The 13,679-nt window shown below is 40.6% G+C and overlaps 1 protein-coding gene across 3 annotated transcripts in view; it reads left to right on the forward strand.

Annotated features, from left to right (window-relative positions):
- Window positions 1-13,679, forward strand: part of SNX31 (sorting nexin 31) — a 103,803-nt gene that overhangs the window by 55,724 nt on the left and 34,400 nt on the right. For all 3 annotated transcript variants that reach the window (XM_033934388.1, XM_033934389.1, XM_033934387.1), the window contains 2 exons: window positions 1,066-1,135; window positions 3,808-3,897. In XM_033934388.1, the coding sequence (XP_033790279.1) occupies window positions 1,066-1,135; window positions 3,808-3,897 (160 nt within the window). The remainder of the gene's footprint in view (window positions 1-1,065; window positions 1,136-3,807; window positions 3,898-13,679) is intronic.

Genomic DNA, 13,679 nt, shown 5'->3' on the forward strand with positions numbered 1-13,679 from the left:
CGCGCTAACCCCCGTGGTAGCCAAAAAACTACTGCCTGCTCAAGAGGAGGTGGTAGCGGCTAGCGCAGCTGGCACATTAACGTGCGTTAAACCGCTAACGCAGCTTCGTAAAAGGAGGCCTACATCGAAAAAAAAGAGAATGATGGATGATGAAATACATGTGTGTTGACCAACGAGCCGTGTTTTGAGTTAATTTGCACTCAAAAACAAGCATATCCTTCGCATTGATTAGCAATTCTGTTCTATCTACTTTAATTTCACCGTTGTTACAATTACCCATACATAGCTTAAAGAACTTTAAATAAATAAATCTCCAATTTAATCTTTTGTTGGCTTTGCAATTTTTATAATTTCAATTATAATGTGCCGCGAAAAACATTTGCTCCATTTAGTGTGCCAGAGCTAAAAAAAAGTTTGACAGCTACTATAGAAGGCACACAGATTTCCATCAGAAGTTATAGGAACTGATGCAGTGGCAGAATTAATTTGAGCCATCCTCTTCAAACACTAAGCTAAGTGATCTAAAACTATTACAAGCTAAGTGACCTAAAAATATTTATATTCACATTTAATGATAAAGGAAAATATGCAAAAAATAAGAAAATCAAGATAATGAGGGATGAATGAGGAGTGACAGACCTGACAAGCTTACATATATGCTTGAAAGATCATTCTGATATCACATTACACGTTATCATTCAACTGTCTTGTCTTTGGGACCCTACTGAATTAGTTCATTTGCCAGTTTTGATTTTAGAATGAATTTGAAGCATGCATAACAGACAGATAAAAAGGAGTCTGATGGAAGGAGATGACCATAGGTAAAGTAAGACTTGATGAAAGCATAATAAGCAGACACAAATGGGCAGATGGAGTGGACCAAATGCTTCTGTTATATAGGGTATACACATTGATGGGCTTTGGTAGGGAAAATCCCACCCCCATATATATTATTTTTAAAAAGTAGTTGGTGAATAATTTTTTTCTCATCTTGAAAACTATATAACATTGTTAATGTTAAGATTTGACTTTTTCATAGTAAAGCAATATTTTTATACTTCATAGGTATATGAATCCATCCCTTGACAAAATGCTTATGAACTGCACAGCTGCTGTAAACCTAATCTATATCCAGGTAAAGTGTGTCCCATTACAGTATGCTGATGAGAGGTTGGGTAAAAGGAAATATGTCAAAAATATCACAGAAGGCCAGCAATTCTTTCTATATTTTCACCATCAAACACCAACTTGTAGTTTGTGCTCATATAAGGACCTTTTTACCAAAGCTTATTGTGCACTAATGGACATTAGCATTCACTGATTGCCATGTGGTCCATAAGTATATAATAGGGTGTGCAGCAAAATAACAGAAACATAGTAAATGATAACAGATAAAGATCTGAACGGTCAATTCAGTCTGTCCAATAGTCACACTAATAAGCTTTAGTAAAAGGTCCCTATAGTCTGATATACTGTCTGCAGTGTTGAACAAGGTACATAAAACCTGTTTGTCTGTATTTTTAATGAGTGAAAAATACATATTTAATTCATTTCTTTACCACCTATCTCTAGGCAGATTATATATTTTTTTAAATAAATCTTTATTCATTTTCAAACTTACAATAAGTGTATCAATATGTTAAAACAAATTAACAATAAGTATATCACTTAATAATCATCAATAGTACAAATGATATTCTCTTATCTCCCACCCTTCCCACCCCTTCCTATTATATAATCAAATACCTTGTACAATATGTAATGATAAAATTACCCCCCTCATAATTGAACCTGTAAAATTTAAGGGAAAAAAGTCATCTAATCAATACAATATTTTGTTAATTGCTCCCACACATCTTGAAATTTCCTATCCTCGCTGTATTGCAATAAATCTTTCCATTTTATAAATATGACATAAGGAATTCCACCCGAAATTATAATTTAATCTACTCCAGTTTTTACAATTATGTGTAATTTGTTGAATGTCAACCCCAGTCATTATAAGTAATAATTTGTTATTATTTGAAGAAATCTGACTTTTTGCCCTCATTGCCGTACCAAACAGCACAGTATCATTACCTGCAGCCTCCAACAGTTCTGCGCGGGAACATACAGTTACAGTTATTTTATTTTATATACCACCATTATTAACAAAGGAAGTCAAAGCGGTTAGCAATAGATAAAAATCAAAAGGAAATAATAAAAAAAAAAAAAAACCCCAATAAAATAAACACAACAGAAAAATGTACGCTGTACAATTAACAATACTAGATACAAAGTGACAAATCAAGGGCAGGCAAGGTTTACAATATCAAGAGGTAAGAACAGGAGGATAGAATAATATAAAGATAACCATATCATAAAACAAAGCAAGCACAACAAATAAGATAAAATACAACCAAGAATTTACCCCCCCCCCACCTCCCTTTTTACAAAATTGTAGTGCAGTTTTTAGTGCCACGGCCGATGCTAAAAACCATACTATGGTTTTGTAAAAAGGAGGGCTAATAAAAAAATATTAAAATGAAAAGAAAAACCCAGCTTGTCAAACCAGATAAATTACCCCTAGTTAAGCGTTAACTCAAAAGGCTGCATAATCAAATGGGTCTATTTTTTTTTATTTTTGTTTTGATCCATATTCAACATTAACTTAAGATTACTAGAAAGGTGGTTTGTTTGTTTTTTCACTTTTCCAGTTCCATAGTAGAAATGAGCAAGATGTTGTCTCTGAGAGAACCGAATTTCAAGGCATTAAAAAAATAACTTTTTTTCCAGCAAGCATTTATCTCCCCTTTTACAAAGCCACGCTAGCGGCTGTCATGTGGTAAAAGTCCCAAAGCCCTTTAAATCCCTATAGGCTTCAGAGCAGTTACTGCAGTGGCCCACGTTATCGGGCTTTGTAAAAGCGGGGGTTAGCGATGATCACTTTTACCAATCTGATGCACAAAACGGCTTCCCCTTGATCGCCCATTTTCCAATGGGGCCATGCAAATTAGCTAAAACCCCATTAAGTGATTGATGCATTAACCGCTTGGATACAAGAAAAAGCAGGAGGGGTTTTAGGTCTGCCTGGGTTTTTTCCCTCATTTTTTTTCAGTGGCACAGATAATTTACATGTATTACACATGCAAAATATTTGTTCCATAAAAAAAGTCCTCCACTGCTGATAAGGACTCTCCCCAATGACTCCCAATGAATGCGGCACTGTAAATTTCCCCTCCCCCACGAGAGAAAATTGGCAGGAGGGATGCAGGCCAATGCAGGCTCTCCCCTGACCCATCACCTACCCTCCCGAAAAATTAAAAAAGGCAGGAGGATTGCCCATTCTCACCTGCCAATGGAGACTCCCCTTCCTCCTGAAAAAAAAAGCAGGAGGGATGCTTCCCCGAACTTCCCCCCCCCAAAAAAAAATATCATGTGATGCATGGGGAGGAGCTTATCCCAGTTTCTGTACAAATCATCAAGAAGGGACACAACAACTGTTTCTGTTCCATACCCAAGTCTGAAGCCAGATTGACATGGGTCTAGCCAATTCCCCTCAGCCAGTTGTTCTAAAACTCCTGCTTATATGTTTAAGCACTGCCATTTCTGTGTGCCAAGGCCCAGAGTGGTGATTTCTGTTTAAGTGGGTGGCCTTTTTTATGAAAGATCCAAAGTTTAACAGGCCATTCATAAAATACCATCATAGTTTACACACACATTTTAAAAATCTATTTTCTGCCATAGATGGCCTCTATGATGTTGGGTTTACGATGTCTGATTGCTTCTAACTTGTCACTAAAGCTTATGTACATTTTATGTTTTAAGGCACTACAGGAAATTGAAAGAAATTGGTCTCAGCCAACCCAGGCACAGATGCAGAAACTTGAGCTAGAAAAAGGAAGCAACAAAATCAAGGTATGTTTTCCATACAGGGACCGATTTGCTGGAATGCTCTTCCTTTTAGAGTTAAGGCAGGCTCCTACTTTGACCCAGTTCAGGAAAGATGTGAAAACAGTCTTATTTGCACATCAATTAATGAGGTTATAAATTTGCTTAAGATGGCTTTTTATTAAGTACCTTTTTTAGCTGTATGATCTGCTTTTTTTCTCTCTTCTTTTTATCCAGTTTTTATGATGATTTAAATTTGATGTTTGTGTGGTTTTTCTAGCTCTTGTTAAAAAGATTTTGTATTTTTTTTTTGCAATTTTGTCTTGTTTTCTTTTTTTGACTATGTATGTAATTTTGGAACCCGCTTAGCATTGTTAGATTTGCGGGATATAAATATTTTAAATAAAATAAAGGTAAGGATTAAAAATGAACCATGATTGGAATGCACTTAGAGAAACAGAATGGGAGAGAGAAACTAAAATAGCGAAGGCTCTGAGTTTATATGTGTTTAAATGCATCCTGCTAGGTATGTACTAGTGCTGCCCAATTCAGGAAAAAATATTTCGATTCGATTTTCCTGCCCAATTGGGTGTTTGTTTGTTTTTCAAACATCCTGGTGGGTTTATTTTATAGCCTCTTCACCCCCTTTGCCTCCTCCTAACCACACAGGCGCTGTGGTGTAAACAAAATAAACAAACAAAAAAGACTTTTCCTCTCTATATTAAATCCTAGCTCACGTTTGCGGTCTAACACCAGCTCTGGCAGGATACACGTTTCAAATCTGGCACATTGTAATCACAAAATGGAAAATATAAATTAGCTTTTCTACCTTTGGTTGTCTGGTCATTATTCAAATATTGTTGGTCCCAGGCTCTGGTTGTTTTCTGATAACTTGCTTGCCAGGGTCTCCTTCTTTCTCCGTGCTAACCATCCATCTGCCATCTCTGTCCTCCCCTTCCATTTACCTTCCCTACCCTGGAGGTCTGGCATCTTTCTTTTTTTTTTGTCTCCATCTACAGATCCACCTTTTCTTAACTACCCTTTCATCCAGCATCTCTCCCTCCTTCCCCACTACTCCAGGGTCCACCATCTCTCCCTTTCTTTTCCTAACTACCCTCCTATCCAGTATCTCTATCCCCCTCCACACCATCCCTTGATCCAACTTATCTCCCTTTCTGTTCCTTCCCTCCCTAAATCCCATTGTCCATCATCTCTCTCCCTCTCCTCTATTTTTAGATCCATTATTTCTTCCCCCCCCCCCCAAAGTCTGGCATATGCAAGTCTCTTTGAACTCCCCCTTCCCTCCCTCCCTCCATGTACTTCTATACCAGGGCCCCCCCTCCCCTGAAGGTCTGTCCCCCCCTGAAGGCCTGCACCTCCCCCTAAAGGCCTGTCTCCCCCATCCCTGAATGCCTGTCCTCCCTTGATGGTCTGTCCTCCCCCTTAGATGCTTGTCCCCCTGAAGGCCTATGCCACCATCCCTGGCTTGTCCCCGCTTTGAAGGCTTGTCCCCCCCCTTGAAGGCCTGTCCCCCCCTTAAAGGCCTGCAACCTCCCCCTTAGATGCTTGTCCCCCTGAAGGCCTATGCCACCATTCCTGGCTTGTCCCCGCTTTGAAGGCTTGTCCCCCCCCTTGAAGGCCTGTCCCCCCCTTAAAGGCCTGCAACCCCCCCAAGGTCTGTCCCACCCCCCACTCCGAAGGACTGCGCACCCCTCCCGGGAAGGCCTCCGTGTTCCCCCTGGCCTCCCCGCACCGTTTACCTTCTAGTTACAGCCTGCACAGAAGATCGCAGTTATAGCATCTTTGCAAACTGCTTTTAGCTGTTTCTTCTGCTGCAGTCCCGCCCCTCCTCTGACATCAGAGGCAGGATCGCGGCGGAGGAAACAACTAAAAGCAGTTTGCAAAGAAGCTATAACCATGATCTTCTGTGCAGGCTACAACTAGAAGGTAAACGGTGCGTGGAGGCCAGGGGGAAGCCGGACGCCAGAGGGGGGAACTGGACGCCAGGGCGGAGAGGAAGCCGCACAGCAGCACTTCCCGACTGATCCTCCCTCCTCGCTCTCTAAAGTAGATGTGGCGGCCGGCTAGCAAGAGCAGTGCTGCCACTCCTGCTTAAGGGGGCGAGGGGGGAGGATCCGAATCGGGAAGCCGATTTATTTTTTTTTTTTTTTTAATCGATTTGAATCGATTCACCCGAAGTGAATTGGTGAACCGATTCGAATTGTGAATTGGGCTGCACTAGTATGCACCCTGAAACTGGAGTTCCTGCAATTATTTCCTAGTTAATAAATAACTGGTCTAAACCTACTTAACAATTAAGAGATTTTAATAGGTTGAAATATTCACAGAGAGTGTATGGTGCTCTGCATTCTGGAAAGGATAAAATAAACTCTTATAAAGACAAAACACTTGATCCACATTATTCTTTTCCTAGTGCTGTTCTTAGACTGACAAAAAACAAAACACCCAAGGTTTCCACAGAAGGCAAAGACTGTGGAAAACAATGTTCTTGAAATAATAATAATAAAAGCAAATGATCTTTATTAAAAACAAGTTCATACACTTATGCACATGTAAGGAGCAGCTGACCCATGAATAGCAGAGGACCCGTGTTTCAGCTCATGCAAGCCTTCCTCAGGGGTCCTGGGGGTTTAGAAAATATGAATGTGTGTGAATCTGAAAAGGCGTTTGTTTATTTATTTAAAAAATTTATGAATCGCTTAAAACTAAGCGATATACAAGAACATTACATACACAGTTTTAAAACACAAGCACACATAATAAAATACAACAAATTTCTCTTAATACCAAAATATCAGAAAACAAACAAAACCACAGAGTTTAGAGAAAAGCTTCTACAAATTGCATTTTCATGAAATAAGTGTTTCCATAGTGAATCGTGGTGCTGCCATAATGGAATATATAATACATGAGAGTGATGCATCGTGATGGTCTCTATAGAACAATGTGGTGAGATTGCTTATTAGGCTGGAGATAAGGTGAAAAAAATGGTGCATCTTGTAAAACTCTTGATTAGAGTGATAGCAGAAGTGCTCAGTAAGTGCGTGATTGGAGGAGGTGCTTGATCTTCACAAAGGAAGAGGTGCGGTAGGCTTTATCGCCAGTCGTGGCAGTAACATTCATATACAGCTCCTTAAAAATCATATTAGGAAAAAATATCAGTCAAAAGCTCCGACGCTCATAGAATTCCTATGAGCTTCGGAACTTTTACCGCCCAGCCAGCAATTAAAAAAAAAAGCCTAATGCAGCTTGATAAAAAGGCCTAAAAGTTTCAGTGCATAAAGGATCTATCCCTCCCAAAACACAGTAAAACAAGCTAAATAGGTCAAAACTGTATATCATAAAATTAAAAAGGACCGTTTTACATACTCATAAAAAAAAAAAAAGATCAGCATTTGAGGAGGTAAAATGATCTGTTCTTCCAAAGCATAAAAGGCCTCAGGACAGAATTTTAAAGCAGAAAAAGGTTCTTTACTACTACTACTACTTCTACTACTGCTGCTGCTACTACTACACGTCTATATAGTGCTACAAGATGTGCACAGCCCTGTAGAGGTGCATTAAAGAGAGAGAGTTCCTTGAAGAGCTTACAATCCAGTCTACAGACCAACACTGAGAATAGTTAGAGGTTTCTGTGGTATAGTCAGGATGTTGGGCCAAAATTATTTTTCCCTCTTTCTCTTGCATTCTTCCATTTCCCTCCTTAACAGGTGGCTTGGTTGCTGTGTAATCTATAATAGAATTTGTTGATAATGGCAGGATTAAGGATGGCTGAGGAGAGGAAGAAGGTAAAGAGTAGGTACAGTGGAGAAGAATGTTCAGTGATTTGGAGTGGGGAAGGAGCTAGTATTTTGAAATCTTAGGAAATGTAAAGAGAAGACAGTGTGTTGGAGCGGCAGATAGGTAATGAGCTACTTAGTTCTCAGTACAAAGGTAGAGGTCGCCTTAACTGGCCCATTTATTCACCAAGATGCTACAAGAAATTTCACTTGATGAAACGGCCAACTCATTGGAACTAATGGCAGCAATTGATGAATTTTCAGGGGTGGAAGAAGTCATAGGAGCAAATGAGGTATTAAAACCAAACAAAGTGCCAGAATTTGCTTGTATTCAGATTGAACTGTTGAAAACTGGAGGTTCAGAATCATACCATAGGGTGCTCCAACTCATCATTCATTATTTTTTTTGCATGAAAAGGGCAGCAAATTGGATTTTAGTTAATGGTATACACTATACAATACATACTGTTTTCCTTAAACTGTTAACACCATTTGGCAGATATCAATTTTGCACACTGCTAGTGCAAATATTCCTATTGTGCCATTGGTGTAGATTGGGTGTGTGTTTGTAGGAAGCATCCCCCCACCTCCCATGGGAATGGTCTAAGGAACAAAAGTCAGTTCTTCGGTCAATACAAAGGTAGCAGCATTGACAGGACTGTAAGTTTCCTCAATTCCTCTTTTCTCTTTCTCTCTTTCTCTGTTTCATCTTTCAAAATGAAATCTGTGTAGAATTGGGAGAGATTGCAGTACTGCACATGTTCTGAACATCCAAGCTTCTACTACTGCATCCTAGAGCAGAGGGGGAGGATAGAGAGGGAGGATTTTGGAGGGGCTTTTTATTTTCCATTCCATTAAGAATGTGACTGCACACTCTACAGCGAGTGTATGTATACTCTTTGGCATTGCTCCTGTAATAAAAAAAGAGCTGCCAAGAAACTTGTCCAACTCTCTCCCCTTCAGTCATCTGACAATTACCCTTAAAAAAACAGGGCATCTCAAACAATTCAGGGTCAGCTCCTCTGCCTCTTCAATTAAACAAGTGCAGCCCTACAGCATCCCTCTCCAATTCCTAGCTGTGCTTTTTCCTTGAAGTATTGGCCATCCTTTCTGATGGTCTTTCCTACCCACCAAAAGGAGGAAATGAAATCACACATAGCCAGAAATAGAAGTTCTCCTTGAACAGATTAACTTTCAGCCACATAGCTGGTGATGCCACCAAGACAGAGACGACCTCAACTAGTCTCAAGCTTAGAAAGCTCTGGAAAAGCTTTCCGCTCATTTGTCAGCCTTCCTGCCTACTGTACACACTGTAATTACTGTCCCTTGATGCTCCACTGCTCAACTCTGTATGTAGCTGGTGGCAACTCAGAAAGGCAGGAGTGTTTTTGTGACTGAAAAATCATCTGTCCAAGAAGAACTACCGTTCTATTTCTCCCTGGACAGCTGATATGCTCAACCACACAGTTGGTGACTTCCAAACTATTAAGGTAACAGATACAACAATAACAGTATTATTAGATAGTATATGTCATCTGTTACCTTTGTTATAGGAAGAGAAGAGTTGTTGCCTCATAACATTGTCTGTAGAACTGCTTGCTCAGAGGCCGAATCAGCACAGGACGCCACATCAATACAATAATATTTGGTGAAGGTATGAGTGGACATCCATGTTGTTTCAGTACAAATTTCCTGGGGTGTTGCTCATTGTAGATGTGCCCTTGTAGTGACCATTGATCTTAATGGGCTGTGACATGTGGTATGAAATCTGACGTATGCCGAGAATTGGAATAACAAAAATGTATAAGTTTCACAATCCAGATTGATAGCATTCCTTTAGTGACTGGCTTTGGGTTTGCCAGTGAACCCAGAAACATCTGTGATGGATGTTCTTGGATATTTGTACAACTCGAAACATGAGAGCTCTAGCACAATTCAAAATATGTAACTTTTGTTCCCTCTTCACTGAATGTGGAGATGGAAAAAATGTAGGCTAGGTGATTTGATTGAGATGGAATGAGATACCACTTTCGGCAAGAATTTTGGATGTATACGTAAGAGTACCTTTTATCATGCATGATTTCGGTATACGGTTTATAGAAGACAAATGCGTGAATTTCTCTGATTCTTCAAGCAGATGTAATAGCCATAAGAAAGTGTCTTCCATGTTAAAAACTTTAATTCCGCCTCTTCTATCAATTCAAAGAGTGAATTCATGAAGGTGTTCAGAATGAGATTAAGATCCCATGCTGACAGTGGAGGCCTTATTAGGTTTTTTTTAAGACGTAACAGACCTCTAAAATATCGGTTAACAAAAGGATGTCAAATCATAATTTCATACTATCATGATATATTCAGCTCAAAGGATACCATAAGGAAAGGAGGAAAAAGCCTCAGACTCCCAGCCCTCCACTGCTCATGATAGTATGAAATTATATTGAAAGTTAATTCCTTTTAATTAAGGAACAAGCGAGTGTATCCCATAAGTGTTTGGGGTTGAGTGATTGTGGAGTGTTGAACCTCAATATTTACCCTTCTCCATTAATAATAATGACTATTTAATCCTACTCTTTGTTTTCTGTCTTTCAACCAGTTCCCACACTGTTTGCAACCATAATCCTCTGAATGAGATCATGTAAGTGGCAGATGAAATTTATTGAGGAAAAATGCAAAGTGATGCACATCAGGAAGAATAATCCAAATCATAGTTACCTCATTTTAAGGTCAACCTTAGGAGTCGGCACTCAAGAAAAAGATCTGGGTGTTTTTATAGACACTTTGCTGAAATCTTCTGCCCCTGTGTGCTTCTGCTGTGGCAAAAAAAAAAAAAACAAACAAACATGATGCTAGGAATTATTAGGAAAGACAGGGAAAATAAGACCAAAAATATTATGCCTCTGTATCTCACTGTGGTGCTTCTTCACCTTGAGTATTGTACACAGTTCTGGTTGTTGTATCTCAAAAAAATACAAAGCAGAATTAGAAAGGGGGAAAGGAAAGGGGCTGGAACTTGTATACCACCTTTTTGTGGTTACACGTACAGATGTTTATTTTGTACCTGGGGCAGTGGAGGTCTGAGTGACTTGCCCAGGGTCACAAGCAGCAGCGTTGATATCGATCCTACAACCTCAGGGTGTTGAGGCAGTAGCTCTACCACTAGGCCACTAAGTTCAAAGAAGAGTGACCAAAATGATAACGGTGATAAGACTTCCTCTTTTATGATTAAAGACTAGAGGTTGGGGCTCTTCAGCTTGGAAATGAGATTGCTGAGGGGGGGTATGATTGAGGTCTATATAATCCTGAGTGGTGTAGAACGGGTAAGAATGCATTAATTTTTCACCCTTTTAAAAAGTACAAAAACCAAGGGACACTTGATAAAATTGCATGGAAATACTTTTGGATTGGATGGATTATGCCACCGAGTTGGCCACCGACTCATGGCAACACACGCAGTGCAGAATTCATCCTGTGATGTTTCACAGCAGAGTACAGGAGTGGTTTGCCATTGCCTTCTCCCATGCAGCTCCACTATGTTGCTGCTGCCCAATATAGGGCCCCTCAGCCCATAGCCCCTGAAATTCCTAGGTGGTCTCCTATCCGTGTATTAGTCAGGCCTGCCCCTGCTTAGCTTCCAGTAGTAAGAGCAGGGTGGTGAGGCCATAGACAAATACCGTACTTTTACTGTAGAATAAATAGGTTACAGCGGTTACCACAGCTGGGTTTGAGAGGTTTGGACAAGTTCCTGGAGGAAAGGTCCATAGTTTGCTGTTGAGACAGACATGGGGAAGCCACTTCTTGACCTGGATCAGTAGTATGTTTGTTTTTTTTGCCAGGTACTGTGACCTGGATTGGCCAATGCTGAGAATGGGAAACTGGGCTAGATGAACCATTGGTGTGACTCATTTTGGCTATTTTTGTTCTTAAATTTTTGAGAGATAAGAGGTGACACGTTCAAGTGAATGCCTGATATTTTTGGGAACAGTGTTAAGCAGTGCCTTGTGTGTGCTGCTCATCACTTTTATCCTACGGTTTCAAATGTGGCTTATTAATTATTTAATATACTGCCTTAACAGATAAGGCAGTGTACACACAATAAACAGTATAAATAAAAAATATATTAAGAGGAGAGAAAGGAATGGCATTTTCAAACAGAACAGAAAGAAGAGACATCAACCAGAATTAATTAAAATAAATGGTAAAATGAGTAAATAGACTAAGCAGCGGCGGACCTAGGGTATGTGACACCTGGGTCCGATCATTGTTTAAACCCCCCCCCATATAAAAAAATATTTTTAGTAATTTTATTTATTTATTTTAATATTCCATCCTCCCCAGAAAGCTCTGAACAGGTTGCAGTTTAACATTCATAGTGTTACAATATAACATTACCGGTACATAGGGTTACAACCTCTCCAACCCCACCCCAGTGCTGTGGTATAAACAGAAAAGACTTTTCCTCCCTCTTTTAGGTCCCAGTTCAAGCTTGCTGTCTAACACCAGCTCTAGCAGGATACACATTTCAAATCTGACATATTGTAATCACAAAACCGAAAATAAAATTATGTTTCCTACCTTTTGTTGTCTGGTCATTTTATTATTCAAATCATGTTGGTCCCAGGCTCTGGTTTCTGTTTGTCTTATGTTAACTCGCTTGCCAGGGTCTTCTGCTCATTTGACGTTTTCTTCTTTCTCCATGCTCACCATCTTATTTAATTTATTTATTCAGTTTCAATACTGTTCTCCCAAGGGAGCTCAGAACAGTTTACATTAATTTATTCAGGCACTCAAGCATTGTTCCCTGTCTATCCCAGCGGGCTCGCAATCTACCTAATGTACCTGGGGCAATGGGGGGATTAAGTGACTTGCCCAGGATCACAAGGAGCAGCGTTAATTTGAACCCACAACCCCCGGGGTGCTGAGGCTGTAGCTTTAACCACTGCGCCACACACTCCCCACAATCCATCTTTCATCTCTAGACCTTCCCTTCCACTACCATATCCAACATCTCTGTATGTCTCTGTGTCTCTCTCTCTGCAGCATCTCTCCTTTCTCTCCCTATCCCCACCCAACATTTCTCCTTCTCTTCTCCATGCATGTCTGTCTCCCCTCCAAGTTATGTAAGATTTCTCCCTCTCACCTCTTTCTACCTATTTGTTGCATCTCCTTTCCTCTTCTCCAGCCCATGTCCAACAATTCTTCCTTACAACACCACCACACCTGACTACCCTGCCCCCCCTCCTCCCCCCCCCCGCACACACACACCCCACTGTGAAATTTATTCTGCCGGTCCCAGCAGGGCTTCTCTCTGCCACATCATCAGTGATGTGGCAAAGGGAAGGCCCCGGCAGGTTGTAAGAAACCTGTTCAGAGCATTCTTTCATTGTTGGCAGCCTTAACTCGTTGCTGGCGTCAGGCCTTCTTCCTGCTTCCATGAATCAGGACCTAGCAGAAAGGAAGGCCCGACGCCAGCAGAGCAGTGAAATTCCCGGATCATGGGGCAGACCGCCCCCCCCCCCCCCTTGGTATGCCTCTGAGTCTGAGCTAGCAGCTGTGAGCAGTGTGTACAAGACAACTCATTACATCTTGGAGTGTAGGGTAGAAGTTTGGTTAGTTTAAGTTGCTTATAAACTGTGTTATCAGGCCTTGTGCACATTTATAATGGGGGAAGCCACTGCTTGCCCTGTATCGGTAGCATGGAATATTGCTACTCCTTGGGGTTTGACTTGGATTGGCCACCTTGAGAACGGGCTACTGGGCTTGATGGACCATTGGTCTGACTCAGTAAGGCTGTTCTTATGTTCATGCTTGTTTATATATACAATGATACCTCGGAATCCGAATGCCCCAGAACTCAAACAACTTGGAATTCAAATTTTTTTTAAATTAAAATTAAATTATGCCCCGGAATCCAAACGCTGCTTTGGAATCTGAATGTACGGGAACTGCAAGCGGGGCTCAGCCCAAGGCTTCTCCTCTGATGCAGCTTCCTGTTTCCGCCTGGGAGAGAAG

Source organism: Geotrypetes seraphini, chromosome 2, assembly GCF_902459505.1.
Source record: "Geotrypetes seraphini chromosome 2, aGeoSer1.1, whole genome shotgun sequence".
Taxonomy (NCBI): domain Eukaryota; kingdom Metazoa; phylum Chordata; class Amphibia; order Gymnophiona; family Dermophiidae; genus Geotrypetes; species Geotrypetes seraphini.